This window comes from Oryza sativa, chromosome 1 (genome assembly GCF_034140825.1).
Source record: "Oryza sativa Japonica Group chromosome 1, ASM3414082v1".
Lineage (NCBI taxonomy): Eukaryota > Viridiplantae > Streptophyta > Magnoliopsida > Poales > Poaceae > Oryza > Oryza sativa.
Window position 1 is genome coordinate 42672803 of NC_089035.1, and position 23905 is coordinate 42696707.

Below are 23905 nucleotides of genomic sequence, written 5' to 3' on the forward strand. Positions count from 1 at the left end.
GGCCGTTAATCATGATGTCAACTTCTGACAAACACATCAATTTTTTTTTCTGGAAGAACTTTGTGATCGATCATTTTCACGAACACGCGACGATTAGGAACGGGATGAAAGCTAGCATATATAAAGTTTTTCTGGCCTTACATATAGCGTTTTAACGTTTACAGGGACATATATAAGTCGGTTGAGATGGGCAAAAAACAGGATACATGAGGACCAATATGGAGAGGACAAAAACAAAGCAAAGGCCTAGCTATAGCTAGTTACCCAGGCCGAACTACACCTGCATGCCGGCATGCAACACACACAGTACATGCATGGCTAACGACAAATCCACCGTCGTCGCACTACTTCTTCTTCCCTGTCTCCTCCGACGACGCCACGGGCCGGCCGCCGCCTGTAGTGGCGGACGACGGCGGCAGCTTCTTGCCATTGTTCCCAGCTTCCTGGGATTTGGCATCATCGGTAGTATTGCGGCGCCGGCCGGGCTGACCACCGCCGCCGTCGACGTGCGCCGCCGTGCCCTTGGCCGCCGCCGCTGGCTCGTCGTCCATGTCGACGTTGAAGTCGAGGGGGAGCGAGCGGGATGGCTGTCGCCGATGACGAGACATTGCCTCTCGCCTACCTAGCGCTGCCACTAACTTGGTTGCAAGCTAGACCGTCCAAGGCCAGATATGTGGAGTACCTGCAGGTAGTCGTGAGTGAAGAACTGAAGAAGGGGGGGTCTCGGCCTTTATAGACGGAAGAAGCTGGGGCGCAGTGCTCAAGGAGGTTGGAGCCTTGGAGGTGTACTTCTACAACAAAACCATGTGTGGTTTTGATGAATAAAACACGTCACTGTGCTGCTTGGGACCGTACCTGCGATGTGCCACGTATAATCAACGGTCCAGATTGTTACTTTAATTTGTATCTATGTATGGGTGTATCTTTGTCTGTATATATATTTATTTGTATCTATCAATGCAGCATGTGCCTATATTTGTCTGTCTATTATATATATCTCTATATGTATCATTTTTGTCTATCTATCTATCTATCTATCTATATCTATCTATATATTTATATCTGTAGCGATATCTTAATATCTACTATATATTTATCTCTATGTATCTATATCTGTATATGTATCATGCTATCAATAACTCTTTGATTTCAAATATAAGTCAAATTGAGAAATATCTCATACTATCATTCATTTATTATTACTATATATTGGAAAGAGATAATCTATTTATAAGGACTAGCATTTATTAGTGAAGGCGAATATAAAACATATAATTTAAATCCGAATTACTTCAAACCTACTCACAATTGGGAAAGGTTTTTTAAAAACTAAACGACATTCGGAGGGCACATTTCAAAAAAGATCAATCAAAGAGAAGTGTCTAGTTTTGATCATTCATTAAGAGCTCCTTTGAAATACAGGGTTGTCAAAACATATGAATACGAAAAAGCAAGAATATAATTGCCATGCTCATGGAACTCCCATGAAATTTTGAAAAATAAGGAAGTTTTAAAACCACCGTTTGATCGTCAAATATGAAAAACGCAGAAACTCAGACATAAAAGACGTAAGAATATCAACATGAGGTGTGATCTTATACTTATTTTCCTTCAAAATTCGTATAGAATAGCCCATTTAGTAGGTATTACCAAAGAGACTGAAGTGTTTCAAAGGGTTCCGCTTGATTGTTTCCCGAAGGATGTAAATCCTCTAGAATTTTATGTCTCTCTCTCTCTTCTTTTTTCAAATGGGGCCTAAAGTATGACCGAGTTATAATAATCCGTCATAACACAAATCCATGAGAAAACCCATTGGTCAAGAAAGTCAGCACCACAAATGGAAATGGTATACTAGAGCAGCATCAATCTGAAAAAAGAGAGAAGGTGAATCGAGTAGTGATGTGCAGTGTAGGACAGTTTGTTGTTTGTCCTAAACAGTGAACATCTTGCATTGTTCGCTTATGGGGTAGGGCCATCAGGTTATTAGCCGTACCGGCCCATATGTAATGATGCTCGTACACAAACATCAGGCTCAATCATTCACGCACATGCAGCGTGATGTTCTGAAAGCTATTGCAGCGTATATGGACAATGCCCAACTGAATTTCAAAATCCCGGAGGTAATTCCATCGTAGTAGTAGGACTACGGAGTACCACTTCCCACACGCACGAGCTGAGCAGCTTTGCAGCAGAACTGGTGCATCAATAATATACACAATTAATTGACTGAAAATCTCAGCAACACCGATTCAAACAACCCCTAAGTTAGTGAGACCACTGTCACCTGTGGCAGACGTAGCTTGGATGCACGCATGCAATTATTGGGGGCACCATCGAAGGGAGAAATAAGCTCGAGTTGAACGTTTTTGCCTTCCATTTCTTTACTAATTTCCCTAGATTCTCGTTCAGCAAGAAATGTACAAACAGAGTTGTGTTGATTCTCTTTCATGGCAACGCGAGACAAAAGCAGTCAGTCAGTCAGGCAGAGGCCGGTTTAATTAGTCTTATAAGATTGGTGAACATGGTGGATGCCCCAGCGCGAGACGCCAAAGAAGCAATAGCAACGTAAGCGTCCACTGCCTAGACAAGACGCATAGCGACGATCATGACAAGCATGTGCACGGTCTTGTGCTACTCCTTGCATCGTGTCATCGACCGTCGATCCGTCTCTGCCGCATCCCGCTGCACAAGTGTTTGCAAGGGAGGCTTCGATCTGATGTGCGCACGCGAGGGAGGGATATGCGACGCAATAATTTGGTGCGACATGCGGCGTGGAGGCTTCAGCGGATGCAGGGGCATTTTCCCCTCGGGCCTCGGGCGCCGGGCGGAACGGCAGCGCACGCAGCGGCAGGACGCACGCAGCGCAGCGAGCGCCGTGTCCAGTGTTTCGCGTGTAGTAGTAGACGGCCCCCCGTGCGTGCTGGGCTGGCTGGCGTTCGTGGGCGTGTGGGGGAAAGGGGGGCGGCTTCTGGTACGTTACGTACTTGGCGCACGAGCTGCTCTGCCTCTGCTGCCGCGCAGCGATAGATGGTCGCATGCATGGCGGGGTGCTGTGATTTTGTGAAGCTGCCGCATTGGGACGGCAGATGCACGTTGCCTTCCCAAACCAACCCATGGTGTACTGGTGTATGATTGATGCACGCGCGTGGCCCAACTACACGTACGTACGGTCGGGTCGGGTCGGGTCGGCCAATCAAGTGTATCGGACAATACGTACGCCGTCTTAAGGGCATGTTTAGTTCGCGAAACGAAAATTTTTGGGTATCACATCGGACGTTTGACCGAATATCGGAATGGGTTTTCAGACACAAATGAAAAAACTAATTTCATAACTCGCCTGGAAACCGCGAGAAATCTTTTGAGCCTAATTAATCCGCCATTAGCAAATGTAGATTACTGTAACACTTATGGCTAATCATAGACTAATTAGGCTCAAAAGATTCGTCTCGCGATTTCCTCCCTAACTATGCAATTAGTTTTTCTTTTAATCTTATATTTAATGCTCCATGCATGTGTCCAAAAATTCGATGTGATGTTTTTTAAAAAAAACTTTTTGGGAACTAAACGGGGTCTAAGTTGAGCCATGTTCTGTGTTTCTCTCTCTGTGTTCTTTCCCCTGTTTTCCTTTGACTCCAAGGAGTATAATCGAGAATGATACTCGTCGGGCGTCCGGCGCGGGGGAGCCGGATCAGGCGCTCCCCCTGCGTGCCCCTCCTCCCACGTGCATATCTACTAGGCCCACTCACTTCTTCCTCTTCTTTTTTCAAAAAAAATATTTCACCCAGTGTACTTACAATGTTTCACTATTTATATATCTAATGTTGCAGTGAATTAAAATACTCTTTTGCAACAAAAAAACCCACATATTTTGGAAACTCTCTATTAAGGGAATTTGGTTTATTATTTGTTCCATAAAAAATGTTTCACCTAGTGTACTCACAATGTTTCACTATGTATAGATTTAATGTTGCAGTGAACGAAACATTCCATTGCAACAAAAAAACCCACATTTTTTGGAAACCCCTATTAAGGGAATTTGGTTTATTTTTTGTTCCATCGAAAAATGTTTCACCTAGTGTACTAACAATGTTTCACTGTGTACAAATCTAATGTTGCAGTGAACTGAAACATTATTTCGCTATTTGCTGAAACCTTGTTTTTATATAAGGTGAAACAACACCCAATTTAAACGAGTGAAACATTTTCGCTCTACTTAGTGAAACAATTCCGATATACCTGGTGGAACATCGTGTAATATTTAAAAATAATTCAATAATAAGCTAAAATTTCTTTTCGTCGGAATATATCCATGTGTGGTCTTGTTTTGAAGATTTAATTGCAATGAATTTAATGGTGTAATCGGATCATGATTTAGATAAGTAATTTAAGAAAAAATTCGGTTTAAAATAGTTTTGCACATAAATCGGACGCTGACGTCAGCGCCCGATTTTCCCTCACCCACGATCGGACGCCCGATTTGTAGGGTGATCCGAGTATAATTGGAACGGTAGTCAATCGTTTTGAAGGGGATATGGTCTTAAACCGAGTCGGTTTGATTCGGAGCAGACGAGAGAAGTCGCAAATTTGAACAAACTTTTCACTCCGCACAATACACGACGTCGCTTCCGATCATGATGAAAATTCCACAATCTTTAATCTACTGTCGTCAGCCGACATGTCATCGGCTGGTAGACCAACACCCAATTGACTACACTATGGTCAAAAGCCTCAAAAGGAGGTCCAATTCAACACGATGGGCCAGGCCGCCTATACATACACATGGGCTTTCACTTCGACGGGCCGTCGTCCAGCAAAGAGATAATGGGCCGACGAGTAGGTCGGTGGGCGCCGCCGATGACGACGCGTCACGACCGAATAACCGGGCGGCATCTCTCGCGCAGATCCCCACGCTTTTTCTCCGGCCGCGAACCCCTCGCCTCCTTCGCGAAGGGCCCCCCTTCCTCCTCTCCTCTCACCACACACCACCCGAAAAACACCGGAGGAATATTCCCCACCTCGCCTCTCTCCAGCCACCGACATGGCCGCCGCCGCCGCCGCCGCCGCTTCCGCCTCCTCCTCGTCGTCGTCCTCCTCCTCGGCCGAATCCGTCCCCCTCCCCACCACGACTCTCCCCATCGACAAGGTGGGCGCAAGCTGGATCTCGATCTGTTTGTTGTTGGTGAAAGGGGGGGGGGGGGGTTAATCTTTGGTTGGTTCTTGTTGTTGTGTTGGTGTGTTGGTGTTAGGCGGCGGCTGTAGGCGGCGGTGGCGACCGGGCGGTGGATTGCGGGGTGTGCGCGATTTGCCTGGATAAGATCGCCCTGCAGGAGACGGCCCTCGTCAAGGGATGCGACCACGCCTACTGGTTCGTTCTCTACAATTTTCCCCTGCGATATGAATTGCTGCTAGGCTTCAGCACTGGATCCTCCGATTTCTTTGGTGGATTGTTGTTGCGATTTTTGCCTCTATAGAATATTATTGGATAGAACTGGTTAATAATTTGGATGAGACCCTTTTAGATTTGATGGTGTTTGCGATGCCTCAATTAGCCTGTATTTCTCATTCAACTGTATAATTTATACTAGCATATTAGCTGTAGCATATGCGAGCTACCCATGACACTGATATTAACATGACGCCTTAAAGCTTTGTTGGATTGATTCCAAATCAAATGCCAGACTTCCGTTGTTGGGAATGTAATTTAACATGTTATCTACCATACTAGCCATGTGCGGTCGGTTGGCTTCTCCTTGTCAAACTACTAGCTACATATTGAATGGTGGTTCCTAACAAATCCTATGTGCCTGGTCTGATGACTTGGTCTTGTATTACGCCCTAGATGAGTGTTTGACCTCATATGTGAATTGATAACTTGCTTATGTGTATGTGAGTCACAGCTAATGCTGAAGAACCTAACTTCTGTTAGCATTCTTTCTCACGGATCATTTTCTGTTCTCAGTTGTCAACTATTGTAATGTATTTTAAACTGATATTGGGCATATTTATCTATCATCTGCTGAAAATTGTTTTGCAATAGACCTGTTGCTAATTCTCTTCCAACTACACTTTGTGGAAACAGTGTGACGTGCATTCTGAGGTGGGCGTCCTACAAACAGACGCCTCAATGCCCACAGTGCAAACATCCGTTTGATTTCCTCAGCGTGCACCGCTCTCTCGATGGCTGGTAACCCCTTGTTTCTCCATTATGGGGGAGGGCATACTTGTTTCAGGTAGACTGTAAACTTGATGCTAGTTTCTTTTCTCCAGTATTCATGACTACATGTTCGAGGAAAGCGTTTGCCTTCTCCTGAGGGCCACTTGGTTTGAACCTCTGATCGTAGAGGCTCACGAAGAGGCTCTGGATGAAGAAGAGTTATACCACATCTATCAATATGATGATGGCGTTGAAGATGACCTTGACGAGGAAGCTTATTACATGAGCAGGTCTCCGAGCATTCGAATTGGCAACAGGAGGTGGGGTGACAATGGATATGTCAGAGGAGGCAGGAAAGAGGCAAGGCCAGTGAGTCGCCAGTCCTTGAATGACACTGATGCTGGTCCATCCAGGACTCCCAAGAAGAAAGATGTATCAGCATCGGGATCAGGTTCTGTGTCTAAGGAAGTTGCAGGAAGACGAGCAAAACGAGCTCTGAAGCGTGAAGCTGCTGATAAGGCAGCTGCAGAAAAGCACTTGAAGCACCTCCAGAGGTTGGGCCTCAGGAAGGCACCCGAAGCAACAGCTGAAGCAACTCCAGAGGTTGAACCTCAGCTGAACGAGTGATTTTCACCAACTTCTGTAGATAATGGTGCTGTGAAGAAAACTGCAGCCCTTGGGTCACCCGAATAATCTTCCATTGTGAAGGACTGGAGCGTGGCCTTGTATCGTTGGCAAACTTGCCGATTTGTACAGTACTTTAGTTTCACAAATTACTCGTAGCATTGAACTGCACATCAGTCTGCACCAGATGCGGCGATGCAATGCGGTTTACCTCAATCTGATAATACTTTCAGTTACCGGGATTCCTCTGCATGATGCAGAGGACCCTGAACTAGGAGAATGTCAGTTGCTAGCTCTGCTAGTATTCTGTGCTGCAATGTATCAGTTTAGATAGAATGTTGCATGTGACTATCCTCCGATAAATGAAATGAGGAAACTGGTCTTCTTGCATGTATTGTGTGACTATCAGTTCAATGAATCTTCTAACCAGCGTTATCTATCCATCAGATATTCAGATGGTTGAAAATGAAAGTTGTTGGCGAGCGGTATACGCAGTTGCAGTTGATGGCGTGATGCAACACAGAAAAAGTGTGCACAACTTATTTGGCCGCACGCGTTGATCGCCAATCCGCAGCGAACAGTCGCAGAGCGCCGGTGAACCACCGCCGCCGGTTCACTTTGACCCTTTGAGAGCAGGTACAACAGCAGACTGTATGTATGATAGGTGGGGCTATATATTAATAGTATAGTAAGGAACTATTGTATGAATTGACTATTAGATTAGTTATAGATAAATTGGAGCTAGTAGTGGGCTATACTATTAAATTTGCTCTGATACGCGTCTGCAAACTGTATAGGTGTGGAGTTTAGCGCAGCCCACGGGCCTGTTGAGGCCTTGACGGGCTTCACTCAGTAGCAGCTATCGGCCCAGCCCAGAGAATGCACTGCTTGTGGATGGACTTGGGCCCAGTTTGGTAGAGCCCTTGGGTCACCCGAATAATCTTTCTATAAAGGTCTAATTTCGCCAAAAAAAACTAAAATACTAATCAGCATTGTTTAGGTAATTTATTCAAACAATATTTGTTAATTTTATAATATTTAATTCATTCCATCCACAGCACTGCATCGTCGTACAGTAACACACCTTTAGCTATGCTCACCATTTTACATTACTGAAAAATGATTCAGGCATAAGCATCCGTCTCCCTGCTAATCTTAAAACATTAGTGACCATTTTCTGATTAATGTTTTCCCAGCGAAAAAAATCATTTTATTCCGGCGACTCCATATCTTTGAGTATGTGTCGGCGCATATTGGAAGGTGCACACGTTTCATATTCGTGCATGGTGTTGTGCTCGCTTGCGTCCACAAAAAAGACTTAATTTCTCTCATTTCACCTTTTTTTTTACGGAGTAGTTCAGGAAGTTTATTTTTACCACAAGCAGTAACGGATGTGCGAAACATACTGCTACCTACTCACTCCGTACCAATAAAAATGAATATAGGGCTTGTGTGGTTTGTAGCCAATTTTTACCTTACCATAATATTGGTAGTATCAAAACATTGGCAGCTTTTAGCACTAGCAAATTGGTTAGTGTTCAATCTAAGCTGTTATGGGTAAAATTTGATAGCAAACTAAACATACACTTGCTACCAAACCAAACAAACCTCTAGGACTGGATGTAACATATTCTATTACAACGAATCTGGACAGAGGTATGTCCAGATTCGTAGTACTAGGTTGTGTCACATTTAATACTATATTAGTTTTTCATGGGAAGAAGGGATTACCTACCAAGGCATCAAATGTCAAATTCCATCTGCTACTGTCATTGTTTCAATTCGAAATGACGAAATTGTGAGCCGTAGTAAACTATTCCAAATTTCCAATCGATCGACAGCCGAAGCTGTATATGACGCCGGGCACAGTCCCGGGATGAGGTGTTGGGTGCTTGACGCAAACGCAACAAGCCAACAAGCCGGGCCAGCCAGAGCCAGCCAGCCCCCTACCTCGGAGAGCACAATCCAATCCAGGCGAGGGGGGCGCGTCTCCGTGTCTCCAGGCCACCGCGCCGCGCGCTTGCTTACTTGTGCTCTATTTAATTCTCGCTAAAGATTTTACGCCCTATCATATCAAACGTTTACACCTATATAAAGTACTAAATATAGACTTAAAAAATAATTTATTATACAGAATGCAACTAATTTGCGAGACAAATATTTTATAAGCCTAATTGTTCCATGATTTGACAATATGGTGCTAAGTAAACATTTGCTAATGATGGATTAATTAGGCTTAATAAATTCGTCTCGCTGTTTACCGACGGATTCTGTAATTTGTAATTAGTTTTTTTAATAGTGCATAAACACCTCATATACGACACACTCTATATAATACCCTACGTGAACACGTTAAAACTTTAATCGTCATGGTCTTGGCCATGTCAACTCCATCAATTCAATGCCATCGTGCGACGCCACGGTCCCAAATTAATCCACCTCGATCTACTATCGTCGTGCATGCCAGCCAGCCACAGCCCACGGCCGCGAATTCTCCACCACTGTTCCGGATTTTTCGTAGGATCGGCACACACGTACGCACCCTATCGATCCTGTGCATTGATAGCAGTTTGCACACACAGACATCACACAGTGGTGGGGGTACTGCGACGAACATGGGGGTGGCATGCAAAAGGCGAGAGACGAGACCCATGTCCTGTGCCTCGAGCAATCACGCAACTTTGCCGTGCAAAAGCCTTTGTCCCCTACGGACTACTGAGCTTCCATGGCACATGCTATAGGCTCGTCCTAGCTTGCATCGTTGCATGACATCGGACGGGTTGATTCTAGTACCAAACTACCAATGACGATCTAGGCACTTCAAGACTGTTTCGCGAAGATTAGGCAGAAATATGAAACTAAATAAGAGATTGTCACGATTGATTTGAAATAGAAAATATGTACACAAATTAAATTACAGATGAATATGATGGGCTATGATAATAGTGTACTCCCTCCGTTAAAAAAAAAACAACCTAGATATGAACATTCCTATTACAACAAATCTAGACAACCATCTATCCAGAATAATCGTACTAGAATGAATCATATATCCTCCTGCATGCCATTTTTTTAAGATAGAGAGAGTAGGTAATAAAATAGCGATATTTTGAGATAGAATTAGAAGTAACTATTTTGAAACGGAGGAACTACACTCATACTCCCTTCGTCCCATCCTAGGACTAGAATATGGACATGCACTTTCAAGCGCAGCGTTTACCTGACAAGCCTTTTATTCGTTTGTTTTTTACACATTGATAGGGCTCCTACAGAATGCAAAATTTCAAAAAAGGGAAGATAAATAATGAATACTTCATGAAATGAGTCCACGTGATTTTGCAACAAAATATTATTTGCTAGCACCATAGAAAATGTATAAGAATTGTGAGTCACTACCTCATCCTTAGCAAGCAAATGTTAGGGCTCTTCTGGTTGGTGCAAGTGAAAAAGGAAGCTACATAATAATAGTAGTAGGTTAATTTCTAGGCCTATTTCTTATTCCGTTGACAGAAGCTAGCTGGGAGCTTTATGTCAAATTTGTACTTGACTGATAATGAAGAATCTTTTGCATAGCGCAATTTGTTGTTGACTTGTTTTGATTAGATTTTCTGGAGTTGATTTATTTTTTCTTGAGTTCTCTCTAGGTATGCATATGATTTCATTGGTATTGTGGCAATAGGTTTGGTACCCATAGGTATATTAGACTTGGTAACCCGGTGTTAGCTTAGGTACTAATTTGTTGATACATATTGGTACGAGACCTTGTACTAATCAATAGATATCAGACTTAGTATCCAGTACCAAATCAAGTATTAGACTTGATACATCGGTACCAGTTGTCGCCGCATAAAGTATCCTAGTGCTCGATCTAGATCAGACTTACTTGTATCATATACGATACCTGGGTTTCAGGTTTCGTGTAGACCTCATGATGTCGTCATCATATATAAGTATCACAATGATCTAACGGACCCCGTCCTCTAGTCCACCTCAATTCGAATGATTATATAGCAGTCATTCATTTGTTCCAAATGACCATGTAGAAATACATTTCCAATGGATTCTAATCCTTCATAATTCCTTTGTTCCAACGTGTCGACTATCTACTGCAAAACACATGACAAATACTTGTACGGTATAGAAAACGCACATTTTTTGTTCACTCGTCATATGAACTTTACAATGCAGTCACACTTTCAATTTCCTTGGATGCAGATATATTCTCAACTGTAATATGATTTCCTGTTTTGTAGGCATGTTCACATTGAAAAAAAAATAGTAAATTTCAAGTTAGAACATTGCTTGTCCATTTATAAGTCCTGACCATTAATTTATTATAAAAACAGTATTTCTAATACTCTTATAAAATCAATATTGTGATTATAAATATAGTTGTACAAGTTTATACACTAAAGAAATTTCTAAGTTAACTAATTATTCATCAGATATTATATGTTTTAACATTTTAAAATCAAAATACTCCTTATGAAAGTAAGAGGGTAGTATTCATCACTTGTTAGAAGTGAAAAAAAAGTTGAAATGAAATTGACGCAAAATAAACTTTCGAAAGTAATCTTGAACTGCTGACGGTAAAAATAACAAAAAATGGGAGAAGTGCCCAATTACTACTCAACCAATGCATCCAAGTTATCAGTACCATGATCAGATGCATTCCAACTGTATTTACGATTAGTACCCAGCTTTTCAAATACGCCCTCAAAATTTTAGGTTTAGCAAGACACTGAAAATTCTTAAAACCATAACCAATCCTAAGCCAATAATGACGATTCTAAGGTCGACAACGATGACAGCTAGTACACAGAGCCAAGAGCGGTTGCGATCCACGGAGCAGCATACCACACTTGATCCATAACTATGCATTGCGCCAACCTTTATGGCTACACTAGAAGAGAACATCAACAATCTCAAATCTTCCTTTTCGTAGAAGATCATAACATTAACAATCTCGATGTTCCATTTCAAACAAGATAATGTTCAAGTTAAGTTACATTGCGTTCATATTCAATACAATTTGATGTTAAGTTATGATTAGTCCCAGTTTAATTTTTCGAACAAAAACCAATCACTCCTCAAAATGGTAAGTACCAAAATAAACAACACAAATGCGCAGATATTGGGGGATATGTTAAAACAAACATAGAAATAGAAAAATACAGCACTTTAACAGAAAATGCAAGTATGTAATACATGATGGCCAAAGACACGAATAATCGTTTGAATACAAGGCAGGAAAAAAGGAAGAAATTAGAGGAGATAAAAAAGCAAAAAAAAAAGTTTCCATGAGATTCGGTATGCTGCCTTTCTCCAAAATGGTGTTGTCTTGTGCCACTCCATAATGATTTCATATTATTGTTGGAGTTCCAATCTCTTTTTTTCAGATGACCAAATAGGAAATTTTGTATAGAACTTGAATCCAACTTCCCTTATTTTTTTTCTACAAATCAAGTTCCAAAATGGAAGAAGGGAACCTTGCCATGATTCAAACTTTTTTCTTCAAACTTCCAACTTTTTTGTTTGGACACATGAATGAAGCATTAATTATAGATGAAAAAAACAATTGCACAGTTTGCATGTAAATCACAAGAAGAATCTTATAACAATGTAATGCTACAGTAACATTTGCTAATGATGGACGTCTCACAGTTTACAGGCGGAATCTATAATTTGTTTTGTTATTAATCTACATTTGATACTTCAAATGTGTGTTCATATATGTAAAAAATAATTAGCACAAAACTAAACACGGCCATAACACTTTTTTTTTGGTTCGCCAATTTATACCGTCACTTCGAACTCAGAAATCAGAACCCGATTGCAGGTTGCAGCACCAGGAGCAAAGTGACTGCAACACAGCATAAGAAGTCGCAAGAAAATAAAAGTGACGGTAAAATCAACAAGACAAGCAGCCCCGGCCACAAGCAAAGGTACTATTGTCATCCCAGCGTTTCCGAAAAATCCTTGGATGCAAACACAAAATCAGCTCGTGCGTACGATCACATCAGACAGTATCTCCGACATGCACTCATGCACGCACAGCTCTACCAGTAGTTGTACTAACTTTACATTTAAGAGCAAGAAAAATGGCGGCTCGTCATGATGCCAGCAAGGAAATGTAATGTAACTGGAGTACGGTATTAGAACACAAACAGTACCATTAAACATTAATGAGGAAAGAGTAGAATTAGAGCTCATTTGGCTTCAGCTAAGGAAGCGTAGAATTAGAGCTCGAAGAAAATTCCACTTTACTGGCCAGTATAGGAGTTAAGTTTCAGACCTCTAACACCACTTAGATAATACTATGTCCAAAATGCAAAAAAATACAAATCGTAGGAGGGTATGCACATGCCCGTCGAAATGATTTGGTACTAAATTGACATTGACATGACTAGCATCGGTCTTGGTACAGATAATTCATGACAAAAACTGATAGATATAGATTTGAGTGATCTGACGGAACAAAAGACTTAAAAAAAATCCCCCACAAGCTTCCGTGTACTCCTACGAAACAAACCAAATTTCCCATATCAAGCAAAACAAGCCTTCGCGTGCTGGCAAGCATTCCAATATTTATGAAGGTACTCCTACATGGAGTCACTATGTAAAAAAAAACAAATCCAATGTGTCACATCTAAATTAGGTTGAATGTGTCGAGGGTGTACATCTATCAAAACACAAAGCTTAAACTCCACACCATCTAAAGAACACCCATACCCATTTGAAAACAATATGTGCACCAAGTAATTCAGTGCCAGTACCGAACATTTGTGCACCAAGTAATAAAAGAAAAGTTCAACACACAATACCATCAGCAGATTGAGCAATGAATATTGTCGAATTTTGACCAAACAATACAAGTTAATAGCCAAGATATCCCGCAAGAAAAAAGTCTCCAAAGGTGTGGGTGATCTCACAATACCAGTTACAGGAAACACGGCATAGAAACTGCCAGATCCTCAACAAGAATAATCAGATCTAAAGTATCAGATTACCTTAAAAAAAGGACAAAAGCAAATTATCAAGTAAAGATAACATGCTTGAGCCATCTGTGGGCTGCTCAGAAAACAGAATCCGCATATTCAAGACCAAAAATACAAGATTAACAAAACTACTCATTCAAGAAAACCGATTACGCTACCAACGCAAAAGTGCAATGTGCAGCTAGCAATGTTATGGAAAGAATTGTGCTCTAACAAATCATGGGTACAATCAAAAGAAAATTACTACTATACATATCTACATTCCTTTCATTGGATTTCCATTTAATTGAAGATGCAATTATGCAAACCCTGCATCATCCACCACTCCGTAAAGAGGACCATAAACACTTGCAAACAAACATATGCAAAATTATAATTACAGAAGAAAATAACCGCTACAATACGCATAACACAAAATAAAACTGATAAAAACATAAACTCAAGCGCCTAGTTGTGACAACTATCACAAGAATCCACAAATTCATCACCATTTTCCCACTCGCAACAAATAGCATACCAATACAAAAATGCCAAGCATTCAGTCGAAGTCATTAACAGACCTTGGTTGACGAACAAAAGCCAAGTCACAGACAAGTGTTCATAACTTGCTTGTTTTCAAAGGGAAACAAAGGCCATCAACACGGCATTATAAAAATATTAATCAACAAGTCATATATAGTTCCAAAAGAAACTTCAGATTATAGTAATGAGCATTATAAAGACTGAAACAACCTTGCGTATATAAGGGATACAACTATTGTTACTGTGTGCCGCAAAACTACACTTTAATGATATATTTGGTCAAACTACACTTGGCATTATTGTTCCAAAAAGCCAAGCAAATTTTAGGTCTACATTAGACCATTACTCACCCTAAGTTGGTTCTTAAAAGTTTCTTGCTGTAGAACTGTGATAAGCAATGTTAACAAAACAATAGCAGTTATTCTGAAACCAATTGTTAAGACATTAGAATCCCTGAAAGTATAAATACCTTACTAGTTATAATTTCACTTCTGATAGTGTAAAAAATTGTAACTGATACAAGAATCACCTGACAGAAGAATTGTTCAAACGTAGCTACTGGAAAACAAATGTGCTGAAACGAAATCTTGAAGTCAAAGGGATAATAATCATCAGAAAAGACAAGAAGCAGATGTCCACATTACATGGTACACCGAATTTATTAACGAGAGAAGTAGAAGTTTGAGGGCTAAAATAAACCACGTGACGAGGTAGATGCATAACCACATCCCAAGAAAAACGGATGCACTAATTAACGGCGGCAACAAGGTTGCACAGCAAGTACTGTCATATGTAAATGGATAAACCAAAAGAAACTATGCATGCATGTCAGTAAGAATCTACTTCTTGTACAGTTCTCATCAATATGCATGAATCCTAACAGTCTGTCAGTATTTGCAACAGTTAAGAAACACCAATAGTGAAACGTCCTATATTGACAGATCAACTATGCCGCGTTAAAAAGACATATAGCCGTTATTTAATAGAGATAAGCCCACCAGCAACAGCAAACTTTTTGTTGATGAATTAAGGGATAACATAATAATTCCTAGAAACAATATGAAACTGATAGCAAAATTTGTCGAGCTAGAGCCTATGAATACATTCGGATGCATCAAATAAAGAAGCAATATGAACAGTAAACATGTCCCCAAATGTTTAGGGCAGTCGACAAGGCGAAATGGAGAAAACGCCTAGATTATATATATACATGAGATAACAACAATTTGATGATGACAAGATAGCGCCCAACCACATCAATGCAAAGAAAATTAAAAGTTATTCACAACTCATGACTGCCTAGACGAGCTATGTGCAGTTAACTTGTCACAGCGTAGTACTCCAACTAAGCAGGCCGACCAAAATTTTCACTAGGACAAAGCAAATGAAAATACAGTACAGCGTACAGCAATCCAAGACAAGGGAGTAAAGGAACCAAAAAAACACCCGTAAACAAAAAAGCATGTGTCTTTGAGCAACCAGTGCATGGCTATGCTTTTACCACACCTTTCTTTCTTCTCACATCTTGTCATCCTCGATGGGATCCGGCACAAGGAATAAATATGGGAACTCGCCCAAAAAAAATGAAGTGAAGGGAGCAGGAAACCACCATGATCCTGCCTCCCCTTCCCGTCTACATGTCAAAAGAAGAAGAGGCAGCAACAATCTCGTTAACATAGTTTAACAGCAATAAGATGCCTATAATATGGGCAGGAATGCTCTAATCACATGCATTGCACATTGTCGTCACGGATACAAGTTCCGATGCATGCAGAAGATGCTCTCTCTAGTGAGCACAAAGCCAAGCCAAGAACCCACGCCTCCCTCACCAACCCATAGAAAAAGAAGCGATAAGAGTAAAACAAAGACAACGAGGGTGCAGTGCGGACAAACAATTCATCGGAGGCCAAATTAAGCACGCAAAAGAGTGAAGGCCAAGCAAGAGTCAAACTTTTCAGCTCGAAATACTTCACCCACACAACAGTATTTCTATCACGAGCTCGAACAGTGCACGCCTCTACCTGCTGCTCCAGTATATCAGTATAATAGCTTGCACCCCTGAGCAAATCCCCATATAAGGAAAAACACCAGGCATCGGGAACAAGAACCGAAAGGCAATTATAATACTTTCTTATGCTTACTGATTTAATCTTGCATTATCTTCTTTGGAATTCTTCCTAACAATTATTAATCTCTACTCCAATGGAAAGAGAAAAAATGAAAAAAGAACAGCTACTGCTAAGGTAGTAGTACAAGCTAACAACAATTCTCCGATGTTATTATACTACAACAACGATAACACTAACACCACCGAAGATATGAGTAGTAGAACAAACAGCATGCGTTGATGCCCCTTCGTGGTGGTACGGGGCAAGAACGACGAGAGAAAAAGAATGGCAGTAATTGGTGTAATAACCTTACTCTTCTATAAGAAGCTCAGTTCATGGTGTTACCATAGCTCGATCCGCCGAGAATGTGCGGGCCTCCGCCGCTGCCGCCGCCGCCGCCGTACAAGTCCGAGTGCACCATGGAGGAGCCGCCTTCTCTCATGGCATTGCCGGAAATGGAGGCCCCGCCGAGGTGGAGCTCGGAGATGTTGGGCACGCCGCCGGCCGTCGAGTCGTCATTGCTCGTGGCGGCGAGGCCGCGGCCGTCGTCGACTCCCTGGTCGTACAGGAACCCCTTGAACACGTGCCCGTTGATGGTCACCGTCGCCTGGTACGCGTACTCGTCCTCGCCGTCGTCGATGGACGTCACGCGCACGCACCTGAACACCGCCGGCGCGCGCACCTGCCTTGGCAAGCTCTCCCTAAACGACGCGTCTGCAACAATGGCACAAGCTTACTGCTAATCAATTGAGCATGTCGAATTGCGCGTACTACGTGTGCTGGTATCAATGGCGGGTTTACCTTGATGGCTGGAGGTGGTGTCGAAGCTGCGGGGCGTGGTGGCGTTGGAGGTGGAGGTGTGCGACGTCGTGGTTTGGGAGGTGAGAAGGCGGGGCTTCTTGGAGGCGGCCGCGGCGGAGGCGGTTGCCGGGGAAGACGAGGCGGAGCCGGTGAGCTGCTGGCGCTCGCGGCGGCGAGCGGCGGGCACCCAGGTGCTCTTGACGTGGGTGGAGCAATCGAAGCCGCGGCTCTTGCAGCACGTGCGGCAGCGCTGGTGGCCGCAGTCCTTCTTCGCTTGGTTGCCGCAGTCCTGGCACGTCGCCGCGCCGCCGGAGCCGGACGATCCGCCGCCGGTGTCGAGCATCGGGAGGGGCTTCTTGAGGTAGGGGAAGGCGCTGGAGCTAGGGTTAGGGTTACCACCCGCCGCCGATGACGGCAGCTGCGGCGGCGGCTGCCAAAATTGGATCGCGCTGCCCGACGCCGCCGACTTATCCGGATCAAGCACGCAGGGGCCGGCGGAGAGCAGCGGGAAGATAGGATCGGCGGCCGCCGCCGCCGCGGCGGCGGCAGCGGCGGCGGCCTCGTGGTGGTGGTGGTGGTGATGTGTGTGGTGGAAGGAGGCGGCGGGGGTGACGACGACCATCCCGACGTCGGCCATGCCGTAGTTCAGCGCGGCCTGGCGCGAGGAGGAGGCCGGGCCCCATAGGCCGGCGGCCAGCGAGGCGCCGGAGGGGGCCGCGGCCGCGGCGGTGGCATTGAAGCCGAGGGAGAGGTCGTCGCCTCGGCCGGCGGCCGCCGCCGCCGCGGAGGAGGCGACCCAGTCCGCGAAGGCGCCGGTGTCGGATGGGAAGCGCCGTCCCGAAGCCACACTTATATCCGCGGATTTCGCAGCTGCAAATGATAAAAATACGGCTTAATTTCCGCACTTAGAGCCTAGATTTCTTTCCTTAAAGAGCTACTAGTAGCAGTAGGCTCTCTCTCTCTCTCTCTCCTCTTCACCTTCTTCCCTATCTCTCTCTCTCAAGCAGCAGCAGCCGCCATGAGAGACCCAGAGAGAAAAAACAAAACAAAAACAAACCAAAAACTAAAGGAAAGAAAGGAAGAAAAGAGAAGAAAAGGAGAGGAGAAGAGAAGAGAAGGAAGAATAAAAATCTCCACTAAATTAACAACAACAAATACTCACGCAGCTGAGGCCTCCTCAAGTAAAGGCTGAGAAGTCTCCTCGATCTCCCGTAAGTGCACTAGACTGGCCTGTCTCTATCTCCGTCTACGATAGCTGCTCGCTGCAGCTAGCTGCGGCTGCTACGACTCCAGCTCGTCCGCTATCTCCAAGAAGAGCCTATAGTACTACTACTACTACTACCACCAGCAATCAAGTGAAGGTGGGGAACTCTTCTCCTTTTTCCTTTTCTTTTTGTCACTTGGCTGCTGCTGCTGCTGCACATTTGAGAGGGATTTGTGTGCAGTGTAGTAGGGGAGGAGGAAGCTAGCTAGTGTAGTAGTAGTACATGGAAGAAGGGTCACTCTCACTCTCGCTCCAATAGAGGAGAGGAGAGGAGAGAAGAGAGGAGGCAATGAAAGAGGAGACGAGGGAGGAGGAGATGAGGAATTTAAGTGGGTGGCTTGGGGTGGAGGGCCACGACTCTGAAATTCCTCTGGGAGATCGTCTCGATCACTCCCTATCGATGATCTATCTACTTCTATCTTTGGCGGTGGGATGGCCTTTTTATTGCCTGCCTTTGGCGCCGCTGCTCTTCTTTTTTGCATTGCACTCCTCATATGCCTCACAAAACGCACACATATACTACGAGAGTGTAGCAATAGTACACATGCCGCGCACCGCACAAACCGAAAACACCGGCCCTCGCTTTCTCTGCAGCAGCGCAGCCTGCCTGATGACGAGCTTCTTCTGCAGCAGCACTTCTGCTCCTGCCGTTGCTGCTGCGGCTCTGCGTTAAAAGCTACCCCAGCGAGGCGTGGATCTAGATTCTACTCTGGTGGCTACCAACATCGGTATCAATGTAAAACTCGCGCATCCCCACGCGCACAAATGACAAAACCTCCCTATTCCCATTGGCTTTCCATAGCCCTTCTCTTCTCCTCTCAGATCAGAGATGCTCCGTTCCAACTTTACAGCTCTCTCCTCTCATCACAAACAAGTGTTTACGCAATTTATGTGATTTTCATATTTCACGTGCAAATCATAAATCAATCTTTTGAAACCTATTGTTTTATTCCATCTACTCCTCTGTCTCAAACCCATATGTTAAATTCATCGCATACATTAAATCTAACCCGTTCGAGATGAATCGCATATGGGTTAGACTTATTTTGGAACAGGTGGAGTATGTTGTAACATTATTTTTTTTAATGCTCCGATTAACTCGGCGCTGCAATTAAAGATCAGGAAGGACATTTCCAACGTCTTCTTTTTACTTTATGCCACTCTCCTGGATAGCGCACGCTCAAATACCACTCTCTCGACAAACTTTCATTATTTACCATCCAAGCTAGCCCACTAAATTGTTTTCATTGTGCTGTTTTTTTTTTGCTTGCCAACACAACCAACTGACGTGACAACAGGTTGAAATAACCTTGTTGCCCCTATTCTCTCTTCTCCCTCGAGAGCCCCATTGTAGCCACGCTAAAGGCGCGGTGACGAGAACCTCATCCGACTATGCTTCTAGTATTATTTTTTAAAAACATATTGTAAATCTAATATAATATGTATTATTACTATGCTTTTAGTATTGTCCATTCGCAAGGATTTATTTGATACCTCTAGTATTATGTCATGTTGTCACTAGACAATCACCGCCTTCGAACCACTCTCATCTTCTTCCTCCGCCACAGCAAACACCTCACTCTACTGGAGCCACCACTGCCACCAACCATCACCCCCTAACCACTTTTCCCTTGCTTCCCGCCCCACTGTTTTCTCCGAACGCACGACATTGGTCGTCTCCACTACCCCATCGCCGTCCACCACACATGCAAAGCGTTTGCACCCTTAGTCCCTCCCTCTAACCCCTATCCCACTCTCTAGTCGGGGATGGAAGGGATGACTAGGTGATACACTAATATTTGGTGGGAGATCTAAAGTTAGAAATTTCTATGTTCTTACCCAAGAAAATCATTCCAATGTTAGCTTTTACCAAACACCTGCAACCAGTGATGGACAAGTTGCAATCAAGGTTAGCGGGATGGAAAGGGAAGTTAATCCAGCAATCAGGGCGGAAGACGCTAGTCACGTATGTTCTCAGCTCCATACCAACCTACTTCCTTACCGCCTTAAAGCCGCCTAAACAGTTCCTCACAGACATGGACAAGATTAGGAAGAAATTCCTCTGGGCCGGCGATCAAGAGATTAGCGGGGGGAAGTGCAAAGTGAATTGGAAAAAAGTATGCTCCCCAATAAAGATGGGAGGACTAGGCGTGTTGGACCTTGATAAATTCGCGAGAGCTTTAAGACTCCGTTGGCTATGGTTTGAGTGGGAGTGCCCTGACAAACCTTGGGTTGGGACAACACCCCCCTGCGATGAGTTAGATGAGCAAATCTTCGCAGCCGCAACAAAGGTAACAATCGGTAATGGGCGGAAGGCAAAATTTTGGACATCCAACTGGATTGGACACCAGCCGCTGAAATACCTAGCGCCAGCGCTTTTCAACCACTCTAAAGGAAAGCAACGCTTGGTTCAGGATGCGTTAACCAATGACAAATGGATTGAGGATATTAGGCATGAGCTGTCCATGCCACTGATCCGAGAATTCTTCGCAGTGTTCCGCCTTATCTGGGATAATGAGACAAACCTGGAGGAAGTAGTTGAAGACACCATCACCTGGAGATGGACAAATACCGGTAAATACACAGCAAAATCGGCTTATTTAGCCCAATTCGCCGGTAGAGAAGACTCAAGGGCCGCCACCTTGATTTGGAAGACATGGGCGCCATCCAAATGCAAAAACTTTGCATGGCTTGTCCTACAAAACAGGATATGGACATCCGACCGCTTGCAACTCCGACAATGGCCCAATAACTACTTTTGCCAACTCTGCTACAGGAACTTGGAGACGGTGCAACATTTATTCAAGGATTGTCCATTCACGCAAGAAATTTGGGACAAAATAATGGCTAGGATGAACCACAACCAACCCTTCCCGATGCACAATCCGGACGAGAGCCTAGTTGACTGGTGGGAATCAAGAACAAAGCAACAAAGCAAATGTCAAAGTAAGGGGATGCAGTCACTGCACATGCTCTTGAGTTGGGAAATCTGGTGCGAGAGGAACAGGCGAGTTTTCAAAGATAAAGAACTTCAAATCCCTCAACTAACGGCAAGAATAATGGACGAAATACATACATGGTCGGCATGTGGGGCAAAAAAATCTTGCGAGAATAGTGCCTTAACCTCTCATCCTTTATTGTAATTTTCCTTTTTTTTCTGCTCTCCTCCCCCTGTCTTTCCCCTTGTCACCATTGGTGGCATTTGTACAGTGCTTATCTTCTGAAATATAAAACTAGCTAAGCTGGCTAAGGTTTCAAAAAAAAAAACTTTTACCAAGGGAACTCTTTGGATTATTACCAGAATGTTGACACGCCACCAGCAGTAACCATGATTAATGAGAACCATCTCTTCGAAACAAGTTTTAAGGTACTACTTTATCGATAGACCATAAATTGTTTGACTAAAAATCTAAAATAATAAAAAGAGGCATGTTGCATTTGAATATGTTTTGAGCTTATTCTAGGCGTCCAACGCTTATGCGGTTCATTTGAGAACAGACCATCTATAGTGTTATATTCTAATTTTAAGTGGCTGACATATGGACCGTATATTCAACAGGTCCACATGTCATACACCTGCGTCAAAGGACTCATCTTGTGCATTCTCCATCTGGAACATCCTCCTCGCCGTCTCCGGGCTCCGGCCATTGCTCCATTGGGTAGGACGGGAGGAGTAGCAGCAGTAACGCACTGTGTATCTCCCCTCTCTGCTCTTCAGCAGCAGCAGCATGATCTATGATTGGGGCAGGCACGAATGACTCTTTTCACTTCACTGCCTGCGCCGTGGGCTCTCCTTCGCCCTCGTTTTGTTTCATCCGATGGGATCTCCAGTTTCCTGTGTCAGCTCAGTAGTCAGGAAGGTGCTTCATTAGAGAAGGAATTAATTAATCATGTTGATTGCCAACATGAAATTGGTAGTGTAGAAAACATAAGTAGGATACGTGAAGGTTTGTATGCGTACTACTCCATCCTTAAAAAAAAACCTGCCTTGTACTGAGATTTAACATCCTAACACAGTGAATTAGAGTTTAGACGTAGCGTATGTTTAGATTCATTATTATATCCTAATACGATGTTTTTTTTTAAGATGGGGATGTATGTATGTGTGGAGAGAGGGGAATAGATACTTCCGGTTGTTGTCATGGCAATCATTGTAGAGATCTATGGACGTCAATGAATAATTGAAGTCCCTCACGGCTGGATGACCAAAGGTGCGTTCAAGCATGAAACATGCCTGCATCCATGCCAGTTATAAGTAGACGTGCAGTACAGCAACGTCCAAATCCAAGCAATCTTTCGATATCTAGTCATAGATTCAGCTTCGTACACGGCATCTCTAGCGGTCCCCCAGTGGAAGGCTAATCCGACACCTTAAACACAGAAACGTTCACATGAACAGCAGAGAAGAAACACGAGTCCAAAAGTCCAAACCGGCCAAGCCACCACTGGAGCGAAGCTGTAGCGTGCGCCGCAAATGGGAAAATTAGGCCGCAAAGCGATCGATCGATGGATCACATGACATGCGATGCGTTGCCCCCACACACACCACACGGGGGCCCGGCTTTGCTCGGCACAGGACGGACACATCACCGATCCGTCGATCAAAGCGCCGCACGGCGCGCAACACCGCCGCTCTTTTCCTAGCTCCCCTTTTGCTTTCCTCCCCAAAGTAAAAAAGAAAAAAAAACGTACGCCACAAATGGAAGTAGAAACAGTTGCACACAAAAAGGTTACGCTTAGCTGCTTGCGTAATCTCACACGCTAATCTATCTGGTTTAGTACTCGTAGCACGCCAAACCAAACTGTGCCTGCGACGAGCAAAAAGTAGGCAAAGCAAAGCCAACTCTGGGCCACGACCACGATGGATACGTGACGACAAACCGGCGATGATGGGGTCGGGTCGTCCGAGCTGGGGTCCCAAACGTACGTGAACGAGCGACGCAAAGAGAGCTTTTCGATCGATGCATCCATCGGTGAACTCCTCGATCGCTCGCTCTCGCATGACCTGCCCCCAGCTAGCGTCAGCTTTTGTTGCTTGCGATGCGAGCGATGGATCGAGCAAAACAAGGTAAACGTGCCGGTTTCCTCCTTCCCGTGATGATGGATGATGACCCCGATTATTGGTGAGAGCGTCGGCAGCTTTGCGGCCGGAGTCACCGGACGACATTTATTCCGTTCCGCTACACCAACACGTGAAACGGCTTCTATCGGGTAGTACGTCCGATCTAAACTGAATTGTCACAAACCACCTTTTTTTTTCTCCGTTCGGTTTATTTAATCCTTAGATAAGAAGTAGACACGCTGTCATGCACATTCGTGAATACAGAATGCCTACCATTTAACGTGAAGTCTCATGATACGGATGTTACAAAAAAATTTAACCGAAACTGTCGCATGTAAATTACCGGAAATATTTTTTTAATATTTATTATAA

General features: G+C 43.9%; 2 protein-coding genes across 2 annotated transcripts; one reads left to right on the forward strand and one right to left on the reverse strand.

Moving 5' to 3' along the window:
• The first annotated feature begins 4907 nt into the window (after positions 1–4907).
• Positions 4908–7168, forward strand: LOC9270336 (uncharacterized). Its single transcript, XM_015765636.3, has 4 exons — positions 4908–5143; positions 5247–5365; positions 6080–6184; positions 6268–7168. The coding sequence occupies exons 1-4, from the start codon at positions 5039–5041 to the stop codon at positions 6779–6781; spliced, it is 843 nt and encodes a 280-aa protein (XP_015621122.1). The 5' UTR covers positions 4908–5038; the 3' UTR covers positions 6782–7168.
• Positions 7169–16411: 9243 nt separating this feature from the next.
• On the reverse strand, positions 16412–18031 carry LOC4325404 (protein LATERAL ROOT PRIMORDIUM 1). Its single transcript, XM_015766564.3, has 2 exons — positions 17208–18031; positions 16412–17120 (listed from the first exon to the last, which is right to left on the reverse strand). The coding sequence occupies exons 1-2, from the start codon at positions 17842–17844 to the stop codon at positions 16735–16737; spliced, it is 1023 nt and encodes a 340-aa protein (XP_015622050.1). The 5' UTR covers positions 17845–18031; the 3' UTR covers positions 16412–16734.
• Between the last annotated feature and the right edge of the window lie 5874 nt (positions 18032–23905).

Excerpts from the sequence above, each read along its gene's own strand:
- LOC9270336 (XM_015765636.3), top strand. The coding sequence starts at position 5,039 with ATGGCCGCCGCCGCCGCCGCCGCCGCTTCCGCCTCCTCCTCGTCGTCG. Across the intron at positions 5,144-5,246 it reads CGACTCTCCCCATCGACAAG|GCGGCGGCTGTAGGCGGCGG; the intron begins GTGGGCGCAAGC and ends TGTTGGTGTTAG. Across the intron at positions 6,185-6,267 it reads CACCGCTCTCTCGATGGCTG|TATTCATGACTACATGTTCG; the intron begins GTAACCCCTTGT and ends TCTTTTCTCCAG.
- LOC4325404 (XM_015766564.3), bottom strand. The coding sequence starts at position 17,844 with ATGGCCGACGTCGGGATGGTCGTCGTCACCCCCGCCGCCTCCTTCCAC. Across the intron at positions 17,121-17,207 it reads CACCACCTCCAGCCATCAAG|ACGCGTCGTTTAGGGAGAGC; the intron begins GTAAACCCGCCA and ends CCATTGTTGCAG.